The sequence below is a fragment of the Gastrolobium bilobum genome, unplaced genomic scaffold (genome assembly GCF_033153095.1).
Source record: "Gastrolobium bilobum isolate Gb01-03AN ecotype WA unplaced genomic scaffold, APGP_CSIRO_Gbil_v1 utg192831, whole genome shotgun sequence".
Taxonomy (NCBI): Eukaryota; Viridiplantae; Streptophyta; class Magnoliopsida; order Fabales; family Fabaceae; genus Gastrolobium; species Gastrolobium bilobum.
Window position 1 is genome coordinate 2,591 of NW_026896235.1, and position 18,344 is coordinate 20,934.

The 18,344-nt window shown below is 38.1% G+C and overlaps 1 protein-coding gene across 1 annotated transcript; it reads left to right on the forward strand.

Moving 5' to 3' along the window:
* The first annotated feature begins 11,326 nt into the window (after positions 1 to 11,326).
* On the forward strand, positions 11,327 to 12,205 carry LOC133298413 (E3 ubiquitin-protein ligase CIP8-like). The gene has a single exon (XM_061497687.1). The coding sequence runs from the start codon at positions 11,327 to 11,329 to the stop codon at positions 12,203 to 12,205; it is 879 nt and encodes a 292-aa protein (XP_061353671.1).
* Positions 12,206 to 18,344: the final 6,139 nt, after the last annotated feature.

The window sequence follows — 18,344 nt, forward strand, 5'->3', positions numbered from 1 at the left end:
GAGGATACAGATGTTTTATTAAAAGATGAAAGAAATTTTTCTTAAAGGATATGGGCCAATAGATTGCATCTCGCAGGAGGGATATGATACTTAGAATATTATGCCGCGCAATTCAATTTGAATTCTTCGTAAGAGATTTTTTTTCAATACAAAAATTTAAAATAAAAAATTAAAAGTGGAGTCGTAGTGCACACCACATTGAGAAATAAGATCTCAATCACCTTTTTTAAGGTTTGACTCAGATGGTCAAACAATTGGGGTTTTCTCTCTTTACTTTCAAGTTTCAGCAACTGCATTCTTTGACTTGTATGTTTTATTTATTTATTTATTTTTGCATGGACACCCACTTCTAGTATCGAGTTAAAAAACTAGCTAGGCACTAACAAATTTTGAGGCTATTTCTTCTTGATTTTATAGTGTGCTTGGATTAAAGTTTACAAAATTGATTTGACATGCTTAATGTGATTTTTTTTCTTTTAAGAAAGCAATTATTTGTTACTTCTTTTAAAACCTCAGTTTGAGTTCTAGAATTATGTTTACATTTGTTTCCCAAAGAAGATATCCCAGCAATCAGGGCACTTATGCCTCTTTAACATGATTTTGGTTAGCACTTATGCCTCTTTAACATGATTTTGGCTATGTTAGATACCAATCCAAAACACTAAATATAGGGATAAGGGAAAAAAATTCATTGCACTCTTATAAAGTAGTTTTTTTTTTTTTTTTAATAAACCATTCAATACCCAATTGTCACCGAGGCGCTGACTAATCTAGATTCGAGCTTGCCAACACCACAATGATGACAAAACTCTCCCTATAAAGTGTTGGGTATGGCTCATACTTCGCATGTTGATGATGGCCTTAGTTGTTGGGGTAAGCAGAAAGAAAACTGGGGTCCTGCTCCCAGGTGAGCTGGCAGGGGTCCGGGGGCAGCGTCCCCCGGCTCGTAGAGGCTAGGTACTGTTGTGGGCCTCTGTTTTATTGTAATTTTCTTAGCAGTTTGGGCTTGGGCCCATGAATAGCTGCTGTTAGGGTTTTCTAATCCTATTTATATTTTCTTTATAAACCGAGTGACTAGTAACGAGTGGCGGTGAGGTGAAAATAGTACAAACAAGCTGGATATAGCCTAAATTGGGTGAACCAGGGTAAATCGCTGTGTCTATTCTCTCTCTTTCTTTTTCGTTTTAGATTTGTGTGTTGTCGATTTCCAACATTTGGTATCAAGAGCTTTGGTTCTGCGACCAGGGTTCCTGTGACAGATTGAGGTTTCGCGATTTGGGTTTTTTTTGTGCATAGAGAAAACTGCGAAATTGATCTGGAGAGGATGTCGACTGGCCAATCACGAATTGAGGTTGAAAAGTTCGGAGGAAAATGGTTTGAGTTATGGAAGCTGAAGATAGAGGCTTTGCTCGTTGACAGGGACATGTGGCACGTGATCGAAGATGAGAAGCCATCAGAACCATTGAAACCTGTCGAGGTGAAGGCGAGTCGAAGGAGTTGAAGGCGTGGACCAGAGACGATCGAAAAGCACGAAGCTTGCTCTGGTTATGCCTGGCAGATAACGTTCTGGTGAACGTAACTTCTGAGAAGACCGCGAAGGATCTGTGGACGAAGCTGGGAGGTCTCTATCAGAGCAAATCACTCGTGAACAAGTTGTTCCTGCGAAGGAGGCTGTACAATCGGCGGATGAGCGAAGGTGATTCTTTCTCTGCACATTTAAATGAATTTAATACTATTTGTGCACAACTTTCATCTATAGACATCAACCTGGATGAGGAAGATAAAGCTTGCACCTTAATATGTTCACTACCCAACTCTTGGGAGCACATCATTGTGTCAATTGTTACTGGTGTTAATAAACTATCGTTCAAGACGGTTATTGCTGCCTTATTGTCTGAGGAGATGAGAAGGGTCGGTTCTGAAGGTACCTGCAATGAGGCTCTGGTTGCTAGGGAGGAGTGGTGACAAATCGAAGTCTGGTTACAGAGGAAGATCGAGGGGACGGTCAAAGTCCCGTGATAAATCTGATAAATCCGAAATGAGGTGCTGGAGGTGCAGACAGGTTGGACATCAAAGAAAGAATTGCAGAAGTAAAAAGCGTAGGTCCTGAGAGGATGATTCATAACCTTCTGCTTCGGGTACAAAGAAAGATGATGATGATAGTATAGGGGACCTGTACGTGGCGTTTGACAATCATAGTGACTGTAATGACTGGATTATTGACACTGGAGCATCGTTTCATATGACACCTCATAGGGAGTGGTTCTGCACCTATGAATCATATTCTGGCGGTATAGTTAGAATGAGAGATGACACGACTCATGCTATTGTTGGACGTGGGAAGTTAAAGCTGAAAATTAGTGACAAGACAGTCAAGAATCTGCCGGGTGTGATGCATATTCCGAGGGATTACCAGAAATCTAATCTCCGTTAGTAGTATGGCAGATGATGGTATTAATTTTAGCAGTGACAAGTATTCTTGCAAGCTGACTTGAGGAGCTTTGGTTATTGCAAGAGGTAAGCGTCATGGTAAATTGTGGAAACTGCTTGGTAGCACAGTATTCATGGTGAAAGGTATGTTTCTATGTTATGGCATAGGAGGCTGGGGCATATTGGATGAAAAGGTCTGGATACTCTGACATCAAAGAAGTTAGTGGATGGAATTCTGAGCTGCTCTATGGGGTTTGGATTTTGCGAGCACTGCCTGCAAGGGAAGCAAAATCGGGTATCTTTTGATTCCATAGGAGGAAGAGCTGAGGGGATTCTGGACCTTATATATAGCGACGTGTTTGGCCCTACACCTGTAGCATCACATGGAAAATCAAGGTATTATGTTTCTTTTACTGATGATTTTTCAAGTCATGTGTGGTTATATTTCTTGCGCAGCAAGGATGAAGTGTTCGATAAGTTTCGCGAGTTTAAGGGTTTGGTGGAAAATCAGTTTGATCAAAAAATCAAGGTGCTAAGAACTGACAATGGAGAGGAGTTATGTTCCATAAAATTTGATCAGTTTTGTTTGAGCAATGGAATTGCAAGGCAGAAGACTACGCCCTACTCACCTCAACAGAATGGGGTAGCAGAGAGATTGAATCGATCTCTCATGGAGAAAGCACGAAGTGTGCTAAGCGGTGCAGGCTTGGCAGCTGAGTTTTGGGCAGAGGCAGTGGCTACTGCTTGTTATCTGAAGAACATATCTCCTACATCGGCCTTGAAGGAGAAGACTTTGTATGAAGCACTGTTTGAAAAAAGGCCAGACATATCTCATGTCAGAGTGTTTGGCTGCGAAACATATAAGCACGTACCCAAGGAGAAAAGAAGCAAGCTTGATAGTAAATCTGAAAAGTGTATCTTTATTCGGTACAAGGATGACGTCAAAGGTTATAAGTTATGGAATCCGGATACTAGAAGTGTAACTTACAGAAGAGACGTTGTATTCAAGGAATCTAAATTGAATCAAATTTTTCCTGAAGCTCCTGAAAAGTCACAGACAGTGGAGTTGGATGTGGGTTTGAAAGAGGATACAGTAAACTCACAGGTTGAATTGGGAAATTTGAATTCTGAAGCTGCTGAATATAACGAGGTAGAGGATGAATTTTCTGAAACCGAGACTGAGTTTGAAGCACCAGTGCTGAGGAGATCCACGAGGGAAAGAAGACTATCTGAGAGGTATATACCTGAAAATTATATCATGTGTGCTAGTGATGATGTTTGTGAATTTAGTATTACAGGTGATGATCCGAGCACTGTAAAACAAGCTAGGAGCTGGGAGGATGGCAAACAGTGGGAGGAAGCTATGAAAGAAGAGATGAAGTCTCTGACAAAAATCAAACTTGGAGTTTAGTGAATCTACCTGTAGACCGAAAATTAATTGGTTGCAAGTGGGTGTTCAAGAAGAAGATTGGTGCCAATGGGGAGATTGAGCGCTACAAGGCTCGATTGGTTGCAAAGGGATATTCACAGACAGAAGGGGTTGATTATGGTGAGCTATTTTCACCTGTTGCAAAGTTAAATTCCATAAGACTGGTTTTGTCTGTAGCAGCTGCATATGACCTAGAGGTGGAGCAGCTGGATGTGAAGACGACTTTCCTTCATGGTGATTTGGAGGAGGTTATTTTCATGAAGAAACTAGAGGGGTTCATTGCAAGAGGAAAAGGGGAGCTAGTCTGCAAGCTGAATAAATCTTTGTATAGTCTGAAGCAGTCCCCGAGGATGTGGTACATGAAGTTCGATACTTATGTGGTGAAGCTTGGCTTTGACCGCTGTGATGCTGATCACTGTGTTTATGTGAAATGGTTAGAAGGTGATTTTGTTATTCTAACTTTGTATGTTGACGACATGTTACTCGTTGGAAACAGTTTGAAGATGATCAGCATTGTTAAAGGACTGTAGCAAAGCAGTTTGAAATGAAAGATCTAGGCGCTGCAAATGTGATTTTGGATATGCAGATGTAGAGAGAGCATGACAAAGGAAGATTATGGTTAAGTCAGCGAAAGTATATAGAGGATGTTCTGAAGAAATTCAAGATGATTGACTGCAAGCCTGTGTTGACTCCCATGTCTACTGGTTCTAAGTTATCGGTTGACCAGTGTCCCAAGACTGAAGAAGAAAAAGAGAAGATGGCGTCAGTTCCTTATGCTAGTGCAGTTGGGAGTCTGATGTATGCCATGATTTGTACTCGACCTGATATTGCTCAAGCAGTGGGAGTATTGAGCAGGTATATGTCCAAGCCAGGAAAGGAGCATTGGACGGCTGTGAAGCGTGTGTTCCGTTATCTTCGTGGTACGTCTGACCATGGGTTATGCTATGAAGGCGTGAAGGGCTCAAGGGGACAGATATTATTAGAGCTGAGATGCTTTGTGGATGCCGATTGGGGAGGTGACATGGATAGTAGAAGATCTACAAGTGGATATGTTGTTTCTTCATTTGGCGGACCTATCAGTTGGATGAGTAAGAGGCAGAGCACTGTTGCTTTATCTTCTATAGAGGCTGAGTACATGGCCTTGACACATGCTGTTAAGGAGGCTATTTGGTCACGGAGGTTGTGCAAAGAGCTTGGCTTTGCACATGGAGAGATGATCGTTGGGTGTGACAGTCAAAGCGTCATTTTCTTGGCTAAGAACCCAGGTTTGCATGCGAGGACCAAGCATATCAACAAACAATATCACTTCATCAGAGAGAAGATTGAAGACAAGGTTGTATTACTGGAAAAGGTTGACACAAAGGTCAACAATGTTGATTTTTTGACCAAGGGAGTGACTTCAGAGAAGTTTGAAAGGTGTACAACTGCATTGGGATTGAATAAACATGCGAAGCATTCACCAAGTGGGAGAATGTTGGGTATGGCTCATACTTCGCTTGTTGATGATGGCCCTAGTTGTCGGGGTCAGCAGAAAGGTAACTGGGATCCCGCTCCCAGGTGAGCGGGCGGGGGTCCTGGAGGAAGCGCCCCCTGGCCCGTAGAGGCTAGGTACTGTTGTGGGCCTCTGTTTTATTGTAATTTTCTTAGCAGTTTGGGCTTGGGCCCATGAATAGCTGTTGTTAGGGTTTTCTAATCCTATTTATATTTTCCTTGTAAACCGAGTGACTAGTAACGAGTGGCGATGAGGTGAATATAGTACAGACAAGCTGGACGTAGCCTAAATTGGGTGAACCAGGGTAAATCATGGTGTCTATTCTCTCTCTCTCTCTCTCTCTCTCTCTCTTTCTTTTCCATTTTCGATTTGTGTGTTGTCGATTTCCAACATAAAGCAGCTTTAAGTTGCATCACAAATTCGAGAGAGCCAGGATAACAGGGACGGTAAAACTCTTCTCTAAAACATTTTTAGGTTGCACTATAGAAAAATATATATCAATGCAATATATGTCCTATAAGAATTCTATATGTAAGTAACTGAAATTATAGGCTTAAAACATTCAAAGGAAATGTAAGTAACATTACATGACACATCTTGTGTCATGTAGACACATATTGTGCTTTATAACAGTTCACTGTTCTTTGTTTTTAGACAATAGGCTTTTGCCAGACACTATAAAAAGGAAAACCTAGACACTGAAAATTCAGTATAGTTCAAAAAGCATAAAATAGTCCATGGGAAAACTTTATATATATATTTATATTCATGGCAGCTATTATGGACGAAGCTTTCTCAGCAACCACTTTTTTCGCAAAGAGACATCCAAGGCTAAAAACGTCTTTGCCTTCTTATCATCTTCCAACAGATCACAAGCATCCATTATTAGCTCCTCATCCATGTCTGGCATGGCTAGAAGTGTACTTAAAGCATTTTCAAATGATTTAATGTTGTTTTCCTCTTTCTTATTCATCAATGTTTTGACAGCTCCTTCCTTCTCAAACAAAGCTTCTTGCACTCTCAGGTTCTTACTGGATGCTTTTTTGGAAGATTCCGAGTCTAAAGGTATCATCATCCCTCTTGGCCTTTTTTCATTACGTTGTGATATTTCAGTGTTGTCAATCACAAAAGAATTTCTGGATGTTCCATTCATATCTATTTCATTTGGTGCTCTTTTATCTTGGTCTAATATTCCCCTATTTCTAGTCACAACAAAATTTCCACATGTTCCATCCATATCCATTTCCCTTAACCCTTTAGTACCTTGGTCTGGTATTTCAGCATTGCTAAGCACAAGAAAATTTGCATATGTTCCGTCCATATCCATTTCAGAGGTAATATCTTCTGCATTCATTAATTACTAGAAATATTATCATTAATAATTTTAATAATTTAATATCTTAGATGATTAAATGTGAGAATATGGATGTTTTATGAAAAGATGAATTAAATTTTTCTTAAAGAGTTGGGCCAAAAGATTGGCATACTCTTGAAATATCGCACGAAGGATATGTCACTAAAAATATTACATCGTGTAATGCAATTTGAATTCCGTGTAATGCAATTTAAATTCTTTCTTTCTAATGCAATTTCACATACTTAGTATGATTTTTTTTTTTTGTTTTAAGTTCTAGAATTATGTTGACATTTGTTTCCTAAACAAGATATCACTGCAATCAGGGCACTTATGCCTCTTTAACATGATTTTAGTTATCGTAGATACCATGCAATATATGATCACCAACGGGGCGCTGACTCATCCGGATTCAAGTTGGCACCATTAAGATGACAAAACTCTCCCTATAAAGGAACTTCAAGCTGCATCGCAAATTCGAACCAGACAGGAATGAAAAACTCTCATTAAAACAGTTTTAATTGTACCGTAGAAAAAGATATATCATTGCAATATATATATGTGCTATAAGAATTCTGTCTGTAAGTGAATAGTTATAGGCTTAAAATATTCAATAAGAAAATTTTCATTCCTAACGGATAAAGTATGATTGATCTGGTCGTTCTTTTTTTTAGAACTGTCCAAGGCTGAAAATATTTTTGCCTTTTCATCCTAAATTTAGAACTATATAACTGAAGACTTATTTCAAGTTCGTACTTATACTACTGTTGCGCTCACGACAAGTGCACCGGTCGTACAAGTAATATAATATATAAGTAAGAGATTGTTCCCACGAGGATTATAATTCAATTACTAGTTCACTACTTCGACTTAAGTTGGACAATCGAAATTTGATTTGTAACAGGATTTGATTTGAAAATTAAAATATTAAAACTAATTAACAACAAAAATAAGAATAAGAATTTAAAGATTTGAATTAATTAATAGAAACAAACGTAGCTAGGGTTTCGATTTCCCTCAACCTCTCTATTATATTTGAGTTCCTTCTTTAAATTAATCGTCCTTAATATCAATTCAATCGATTCTTTCTAAGTTAATTAGGGCTCAATTCCTTGTTACCCTAATTCTTTATAATCTTGCAAGAACCCTAGTTCCCCGGTTATTTCCCAAGAAAATAAGCATTAAGTTCAAGAATCATCAAGATTGCGCAAAACCCTATGTCTATCCCTAGAATCATAAGGATTACGATGAAATAGTCAGATAAGGATCATGCATCAACATTCCTACTATCATACAATTACCTAGGATCAATCTGCAAGATTCAAGCTCATAGAAAGCATTAATAATAGACAATTTCATTCATGATAAAAAGAAATATTAACGTAAAGAATTATTCAAAGCATAATAAATAAATTGAGTTCCATCTAACCCTAACTACTAAAAGACTTAGCCGGACATAGAGAAATCAAGAAAGAAAAGAATTAGAAAAGCTCCCCCAAATTCCATATCAGAAGGGTGAATTCTTCAATAACTCCAGTGCAGGCTTGATTCTGATTCGTCTCCGACTCTCACGAACATGAACTGATGAATTCTCCGCGTCTCCTCTGCCTCCGGTTACCAATACTTGTTAAAGAATATCAAAAAGTTACTACTTCTGCCCCAAAATGTGTTTTTATGGGCCTAAGTTGGATCTTCGGGGCGCTTAAGCCCCTATTTGGGCACTTAAGCCTCCTGGGATAATAGTGCAGATTTGTATGAGGGCGCTTAAGTGCGGTGATGGACGCTTAAGCGCTAACTTCGAATCAGAATTTTCTCCCTTGGTTCGCGCTTAAGCCCTGAGTTGGGGGCTTAAGCGCTCTCAGGCAGTGGCTATTTGCTTATTTTGGAATTTTTGGGGGCTTAAGCCTCCTCTTCAAGAAACATGATTTCCTTTATTTTCTTCACTTGAGGTCTTCAATCTTCAAGTTCTTGATCTCCATCTCTCCAAGTGCTATATTTGCATCCATTTATCATCAATTACCTTCAAAATAAGCAATTGTCAATTATTTAATTCATAATTCACAATGTTCATGTTTTTATATCAAAACCCTAGTTTTTCATTTATTTAACTTTATAATTCATATGATTTTAGTCTATAAAACAAGATAAACTAAAGGTTTATCAACTACTATGTAGGGGTGTAAATAAGCTAGGCTAGGGTTAGACTTTGACTTAAAGAGGTTAGACCTGTTTAAAAAATATTGGGTATGGCCTAGCCTGTTAACCTGTGTAGCCTCAAATTACAAGTCTGTCTTGACTTATACTTAAAAAATAAAAGCTTTGGCCTAGGCCTGTTAGCTTGCTTAAGCCTATTAAATATTTAACAATTAAAAGAATATAATTTTTTATTCAAAATTATTAAATTAATAATTTTATTTAAAATAAATAATATGATATAGGCCGGCCTGTACATGTACAAAAAAGCCTATGACCTATTTTTTAAATAGGTTTTTTTAAAAGTTTAGGCCTGTTCTATTTTACTATTAGAAATAGTTTAAGTCTGACCTAATATAAGCTATGCCGGCCTAGCCCATTTACACTCTTACTATTATGGCATGAGTGAGTAAAAAATGTGTTACCCATTATATGCCAATTAATGACAAGGCAAAGAACAAAATAATAAATCAGTGGTATTGCCAGCATATTCATAAACCATGGAGGAGGAGCACCCTCAGCCATTGCAAGAGCTTTTTTTTTTATTAATTCATTTGAAGTATTGCCTAAAATATATATAAAATGTTGCTGGAGGCCTGGAGCTGTTGGGTAGTAATTTCTGAAGAAAGAGTTATCGTCCTCAGGGAACAGGTTGAATTATTTTTCTTTGTATTTTTCTTATATAAGGATTCTTGAATTGAAATTTAATTGTTTTTATAACAAGAAATTTTTGTATAGTTTTATTAATCATTAAAATTGATCTAAAAAGTAAAGAATTGTTTGAGTATATCTCAATTCATGGATGACAAAAGTTATTTGCATTACTGCAAATTCGTACATTGCTATAGCATGTTATTTCAATTTATGAGTTACTCCGGCAAGTTTAGCTGAAGCTTTCCAGATTCAACAATAAGGTTCAAGAAAGACTTTTCCCAAAGTTTATTGAATCTTTATAGAAATTTGTATCAGAAAACACCTTCGATTATTCCTAACCAAAAGGGTTCATTTAACACTTAACGAAAGTCCATTTCCCAATTTCCTTTTGTTGAAACACTCAAGTCCCATTCCCATGGATTTCTTGAGTAAAAAAATGAAAGTATCAAACGAATGAAATAAAAGAAACAGTAACAATGCACATCAAAAACTTCATTTTGACAAACCCAGAAAAAGAAAAGAATTAGAAACCCATTTTTACAAACAACAAATCAGAGATATCAGAAAAAGAAACATGCATTCAAAATTAAAGATCAAGGTTAATCGTACAAACCAATGTTCCGATCCCTAAACTAGGAACAAAAAGATTAAACTTCACTTGCATGCAGCATTGATTCTTCCTTCCAGCGAAGATGCTTCGTCATTGCACTTCGAGTTCAAGAAGAAAAGAAAAGCACATTCAGCTTTCAAAAAACAGAATATAACAACACTCAAAGTTTTCCAAAAAAAAACAACGAACAACGAAGATTAAAAAAAGATTAGAGGAGTAAGGAACCTGATTGAATAATTGGAGAAGACAAACGGTTTAATAAAAATTAGCAATGTAAAATATTTTGAAAATTAGTCATTTAAATAAATACAATATATAAGTTGAATGTAAATAATATTATATATATTAAAAATATTATTTAATAAAAATGTTAGCATTTTTTAGAATTAACGTGTCGGATGTAAAAAATTCTAAATATAAAACTGTGTATATTTTACAACCCACGAAAGGAACTAAAACTAAAAAATTCTAAAAGATAATAGTCGTCTATCTTCTTGTCATCCAATGGTTCTGAATTGTTCCCTCTTCCAAAAAATTTGATCCATGTGCCTTCTTCCAAAAATACCTAAAAAATATGAATAATTACAATTATCAGCAAAAATAAAATTAACTTGGGCTTGGTTACTTTTTTTTTTTTTTTTTAAATGGGCTATATTTCATATTCTTTTACCCCACTTTCCTGTAATTGTCAATCCAAAAAGATATAAAATAATTCAATAATTATATAAATAATTTAGTGCTAACGGGAGCATACCTCATATGTCTATTTAATGGAAATAATGAAGGTCATTAAAATTAAAAAACAAAAAAAAAGGAAAGAAAATCATGAAGAATAAATACAATAAGCGCATGTAATATAAATGCAAAGTAGGATTCCTTTTTATGAACATTTAATTTCAATAAAGAAACCTAAAAGCGGTAATAATTGAAACGGTAATAAAAAAACAGAATAACGATATATATGACGAAAATCAAATCAAATCAAATCAAAATCAAATTTCAATCTTAGATTTAATAAATCCAGCTAATCAACGCAGAATAACAAGTGAGGTTCAAATTCTATAAATTATACCACTTCATCTCCACTGAAGTAAACTTTCTCTTTCTGTCTTCATATATATCTCTCTCTCTCTCTCTCATTCTCTCTACATCTGTTTGCCAAGAATGGCTGCTTCTTTCCTAATAGAGACTCTGGTTTTGAATGCTCAACGTGAGGGGATGCTTATGGACGGCGGCGTTTTGGTCTTAGATTCATTCAACCACAACATACAAAGAAGCAATAGACGATCTCGAGCGGAATTGGGTTACAACCAAAACATGCAAAGAAGCAATAGACGATCTCGTCGTGAGTTGGGTTACAACCAAAACATGCAAAGAAGCAATAGACGATCTCGTCGTGAGTTGGGTTACAACCAAAACATGCAAAGAAGCAATAGACGATCTCGTCGTGAGTTGGGTTACAACCACAACATGCAAAGAAGCAATATCCGGTCTCGTCTGGAATTGGGTTACAACCACAACATGCAAAGAAGCAATATCCGTTCTCGTGGTGAGTTGTTTTACAACCAAAACATACAAAGAAGCAATAGACGATCTCGTGCTGAGTTGGGTTACAACCACAACATGCAAAACCGCAATATCCGATCTCGTCTAGAATTGGGTTACAACCTTAGCATGCTAAGCAACGGTAGATATTCTGTTTACCACTTGGATTCGCTGGACTTGGTTTACAACCACAACATGCAGAACAATGTAACAGATCAAAGGGGTTATGTCTTTGGTGGTTCTGTAGACTTGGATGGTGGAGTTTCAAGGGTGGATCAGTCCACAACACAAGAATCTTTTCAAAATCTTGAAGAAGTCACGATTGAAGCAGAGTCTTCTTCCATCACAGAAGATTGTTCTATTTGTCTCGGGGAGATTGGGTCAAGAGCAATTGGCTTGCCTTGCTCACACTTGTTTCATCGGGATTGCATCACTAAGTGGCTCACGATTCGCAATACATGTCCTTTATGTAGATGCAGTGTCTTGTCTAGGAATTAATGATTAAGTAAACTTAACGTACGCTGTTTTTTGCATTGCATTCTTGTACTTAGTTTCAGAGGTTGTGGCTAGCTTGTCTCTTAATTTTTTGTTTTGTTCTAGTTCAATTACTTTTCTTTGGGATTTCTTGGAGAGTACTGCTCTTCTGTCTCATGGATTTGTATGGTTTCCTTTTAATTGGCTTTAGAGGTTGTGGTTCTTGCAAAAAATCTTGGTTTTTCTTTTGTCAAAATGCAGTGTTTGCATCTTTCTTTGTAATATCCTTTTGATTAGTTTTAATCAAGATTTGCTTTCTTTCTTATTCTTTTTCTTGTATTGCATTTGGAAGAGTTATAAGCTTATGCAAAATCTTCACTCTTGAATCTAAAAAGCCTTCTGTTGTATACAAGGTTTAGAAAGAGATGACCAATCATATGATCGGATTTTTGCTTTTGGTGCTAAAAAATCAAGAGGAAAATAAATATTATAAAAAGTGGAACACATTTTATGAAAATTTTGAAATCTCCCACTGCTAAAGGAATTGATTTTCTTATTGCTAATGTAGCCAGCTGTCTAGAGATATTGTCTATAATGGATATTTTATGGAAATCTATTTAAGGAAATTTTGTGTAAAATTATTAATTGATTTACACAATTTTTCTTCAATTGATTTATACAATTAATAATTAATAATAGTAATTATTTACTATATATTAATACAAATCTAAGTTAAATCGACAATGGTGAACTTCTAGAATTATTATAATTAATAATTATAATAATGTATTAATTAAGAATTTTAATAATTTAATATGTGAGGTGATTGAATGTGAGGATACAGATGTTTTATTAAAAGATGAAAGAAATTTTTCTTAAAAGATATGGGCCAATAGATTGCATCTCGTAGGAGGGGTATGATATGACACTTGGAATATTTTGCCGCGCAATTCAATTTGAATTCTTTGAAAGGGATTTTTTTCAATACAAAAAAAAAAATAAAAAATAAAAGGTGGAGTCGTAGAGCACACCACATTGTGAAATATGTTCCCAATCACCTTTTTAGAGTTTTTGTTTGGAAGGAATTGACCCAGATGGTCAAATAACTGGGGTTCTCTCTCTTTACTTTCAAGTTTCAGCAACTGCATTCTTCGACCTGTATGTTTTATTTATTTATTTATTTATTTTTGCATGGGCACCCACTTCTAGTATCGAGTTAAAAAACTAGCTAGGCACTAATAAATTTTGAGGCTATTTCTTCTTGATTATATAGTGTGCTTGGATTAAAGTTTACAAAATTGATTTGACATGCTTAATGTGATTTTTTTTCTTTTAAGAAAGCAATTATTTGTTACTTCTTTTAAAACCTCAGTTTGAGTTCTAGAATTATTATGTTTACATTTGTTTCCCAAACAAGATATCCCAGCAATCGGGGCGCTTATGCCTCTTTAACATGATTTTGGCTATGTTAGATACCAATCCAAAACACTAAATATAGGAACAAGGGAAAAAAAATTCATTGCACTCTTATAAAGTAGTTTTTCTTTCTTTTTAATAAACCATTCAATACCCAATTTTCACCGACGCACTGACTAATCTAGATTCGAGCTTGCCAGCACCACAATGATGACAAAACTCTCCCTATAAAGTGTTGGGTATGGCGCATACTTCGCATGTTGATGATGACCCTAGTTGTTGGGGTAAGCAGAAAGAAAACTGGGGTCCTGCTCCCAGGTGAGCTGGCGGGGGTCCGGGGGGCAGCGTCCCTCGGCCCGTAGAGGCTAGGTACTGTTGTGGGCCTCTGTTTTATTATAATTTTCTTAGCAGTTTGGGCTTGGGCTCATGAATAGCTGCTGTTAGGGTTTTCTAATCCTATTTATATTTTCTTGTAAACCGAGTGACTAGTAACGAGTGGCGGTGAGGTGAATATAGTACAGACAAGCTGGACATAGCCTAAATTGGGTGAACCACGGTAAATAGCTGTGTCTATTCTCTCTCTCTCTCTCTCTCTCTCTTTCTTTTTCGTTTTAGATTTGTGTGTTGTCAATTTCTAACATTTGGTATCAAGAGCTTTGGTTCTGCGACCAGGGTTCCTGTGACAGATTGGCGTTTCGCGATTTGGGTTTTTTCTGTGCATAGAGAAAACTGCGAAATTGATCTGGAGAGGATGTCGACTGGCCAATCACGAATCGAAGTTGAAAAGTTCGGAGGAAAAGGGTTCGAGTTGTGGAAGCTGAAGATGGAGGCTTTGCTCGTTGACAGGGACGTGTGGCACGTGAACGGAGATGAGAAGCCATCAGAACCATCGAAACCTGTCGGTGATGTAACGTCAGGTGAAGGCGAGTCGAAGGAGTTGAAGGCGTGGACCAGAGACGATCGGAAAGCACGAAGCTTGATCTGGTTATGCCTTGCAGATAACGTTTTGGTGAACGTAACTTCTGAGAAGACCGCGAAGGATCTGTGGACGAAGCTGGGAGGTCTCTATCAGAGCAAATCACTTGTGAACAAGTTGTTCCTGCGAAGGAGGATGTACAATCGGCGGATGAGCAAAGGTGATTCTTTCTCTGCACATTTAAATGAATTTAATACTATTTGTGCACAACTTTCGTCTATAGACATCAACCTGGATGAGGAAGATAAAGCTTGCACCTTAATGTGTTCACTGCCCAACTCTTGGGAGCACATCATTGTGTCAATTGGTACTGGTGTTAATAAACTATCATTCAAGACGGTTATTGCTGCCTTATTGTCTGAGAAGATGAGAAGGGTAGGTTCTGAAGGTACCAGCAATGAGGCTCTGGTTGCTAGAGGGAGGAGTGGTGACAAATCAAAGTCTGGTCACAGAGGAAGATCGAGGGGACGGTCAAAGTCCCGTGATAAATATGATAAATCCGAAATGAGGTGCTGGAGGTGCAAACAGGTTGGACATCTAAGAAAGAATTGCAGAAGTAAAAACGTAGATCCTGAGAAGTGAGATAATTCACAAAGAAGGATGATGATGATAGTATAGGGGACCTGTACATGGCATTTGACAGTCATAGTGACTGTAATGACTGGATTATTGACACTGGAGCATCGTTTCATATGACACCTCATAGGGAGTGGTTCTGCACCTATGAATCATATTCTGGCGGTACAGTTAGAATGGGAGATGACACGACTCATGCTATTGTGGGACGTGGGAAGTTAAAGCTGAAGATGAGCGACGAGACAGTCAAGAATCTCCCGGGTGTGATGCATATTTCGGGGATTACCAGAAATCTAATCTCCGTTAGTAGTATGGCAGATGCTGGTATTAATTTTAGCAGTGACAAGTATTCTTGCAAGCTGACTTGAGGAGCTTTGGTTATTGCAAGAGGTAAGCGTCATGGTAAATTGTGGAAACTGCTTGGTAGCACATTATTCAGTGGTGAAAGCTATGTTTCAGAACAGGCGGAGGAGAACACTGCTATGTTATGGCATAGGAGGCTGGGGCATATTGGAGTAAAAGGTCTGGATACTCTGACATCAAAGAAGTTAGTGGATGGAATTTCGAGCTGCTCTATGGGGTTTGGATTTTGCGAGCACTGCCTGCAAGGGAAGCAAAATTGGGTATCTTTTGATTCCATTGAAGGAAGAGCTGAGGGGATTCTAGACTTGATATACAGCGACGTGTTTGGCCCCACACCTGTAGCATCACATGGAAAATCAAGGTATTATGTTTCTTTTACTGAATGATTTTTCAAGTCATGTGTGGTTATATTTCTTGCGCAGCAAGGATGAAGTGTTCGATAAGTTCCGCTAGTTTAAGGCTTTGGTGGAAAATCAGTTTGATCAAAAAATCAAGGTGCTAAGAACTGACAATGGAGAGGAGTTTTGTTCTATAAAATTTGATCAGTTTTGTTTGAGCAATGGAATTGCAAGGCAGAAGACTACGCCCTTCTCACCTCAACAAAATAGGGTAGCAGAGAGATTGAATCGATCTCTCATGGAGAAAGCACGGAGTGTGCTAAGCGGTGCAGGCTTGGCAGCTGAGTTTTGGGCAAAGGCAGTGGCTACTACTTGTTATCTGAAGAACATATCTCCTACATCGGCCTTGAAGGAGAAGACTTCGTATGAAGCATTGTTTGGAAAAAAAGCCAGACATATCTCATGTCAGAGTGTTTGGCTACGAAACATATAAGCACGTACCCAAGGAGAAAAGAAGCAAGCTTGATAGTAAATCTGAAAAGTGTATCTTTATTGGGTACAAGGATGACGTCAAAGGTTATAAGTTATGGTATCCGGATACTAGAAGTGTAACTTACAGAAGAGACGTTGTATTCAAGGAATCTAAGTTGAATCAAAATTTTCCTGAAGCTCCAGAAAACTCACAGACAGTGGAGTTGGATGTGGGTTTGAAAGAGGATACAGTAAACTCACAGGTTGAATTAGGAAATTTGAATTCTGAAGCTGCTAAATATAACGAGGTAGAGGATGAATTTTCTGAAACCGAGACTGAGGGTGAAGCACCAGTGCTGAGGAAATCCACGAGGGAAAGAAGACTATCTGAGAGGTATATACCTGAAAATTATATCCTGTGTGCTAGTGATGATGTTTGTGAATTTAGTATTACTGGTGATGATCTGAGCACTGTAAAACACGCTAGGAGCTGGGAGGATGGCAAACAGTGGGAGGAAGCTATGAAAGAAGAGATGAAGTCTCTGATGAAAATCAAAGTTGGAGTTTAGTGAATCTACCTGTAGACCGAAAAACAATTGGTTGCAAGTGGGTGTTCAAGAAGAAGGTTGGTGCCAATGGGGAGATTGAGTGCTACAAGGCTCGATTGGTTGCAAAGGGATATTCACAGACAGAAGGGGTTGATTATGGTGAGCTATTTTCACCTGTTGCAAAGTTGAATTCCATAAGACTGGTTTTGTCTGTAGCAGCTGCATATGACCTAGAGGTGGAGCAGCTGGATGTGAAGACGACTTTCCTTCATCGTGATTTGGAGGAGGTTATTTTCACGAAGAAACTAGAGGGGTTCATTGCAAGAGGCAAAGGGGAGCTAGTCTGCAAGCTGAATAAATCTTTGTATGGTCTGAAGCAGTCCCCGAGGATGTGGTACATGAAGTTCGATACTTATGTGGTGAAGCTTTGCTTTGACCGCTGTGATGCTGATCACTGTGTTTATGTGAAATGGTTAGAAGGTGATTTTGTTATTCTAACTTTTTATGTTGACGACATGTTACTCGTTGGAAACAGTTTGAAGATGATCAGCACTGTTAAAGGACTGTAGCAAAGCAGTTTGAAATGAAAGATCTAGGCACTGCAAATGTGATCTTGGATATGCAGATGTAGAGGGAGCGTGACAAAGGAAGATTATGGTTAAGTCAGCGAAAGTATATAGAGGATGTTCTGAAGAAATTCAAGATGACTGACTGCAAGCATGTGTTGACTCCCATGTCTACTGGTTCTAAGTTGTCGGTAGACCAGTGTCCCAAGACTGAAGAAGAAAAAGAGAAGATGGCGTCAGTTCCTTATGCTAGTGCAGTTGAGAGTCTGATGTATGCCATGATTTGTACTCGACCTGATATTGCTCAAGCAGTGGGAGTATTGAGCAGGTATATGTCCAAGCCAGGAAAGGAGCATTGGACGGCTATGAAGCTTGTGTTCCGTTATCTTCGTGGTACGTCTGACCTTGGGTTATGCTATGAAGGCGTGAAGGGCTCAAGGGGACAAATATTATTAGAGCTGAGATGCTTTGTGGATGCTGATTGGGGAGGTGACATTGATAGTAGAAGATCTACAAGTGGATATGTTGTTTCTTCATTTGGCGGAGCTATCAGTTGGATGAGTAAGAGGCAGAGCACTGTTGCTTTATCTTCTACAGAGGCTGAATACATGGCCTTGACACATGCTGTTAAGGAGGCTATTTGGTCACGGAGGTTGTGCAAAGAGCTTGGCTTTGCACAAGGAGAGATGATCGTTGGGTGTGACAGTCAAAGCGTCATTTTCTTGGCTAAGAACCCAGGTTTCCATGCGAAGACCAAGCATATCGGCAAACAGTATCACTTCATCAGAGAGAAGATTGAAGACAAGGTTGTATTGCTGGAAAAGGTTGACACAAAGGTCAACAATGTTGATTTTCTGACTAAGGCAGTGACTTCAGAGAAGTTTGAATGGTGTACAACTGCATTGGGAT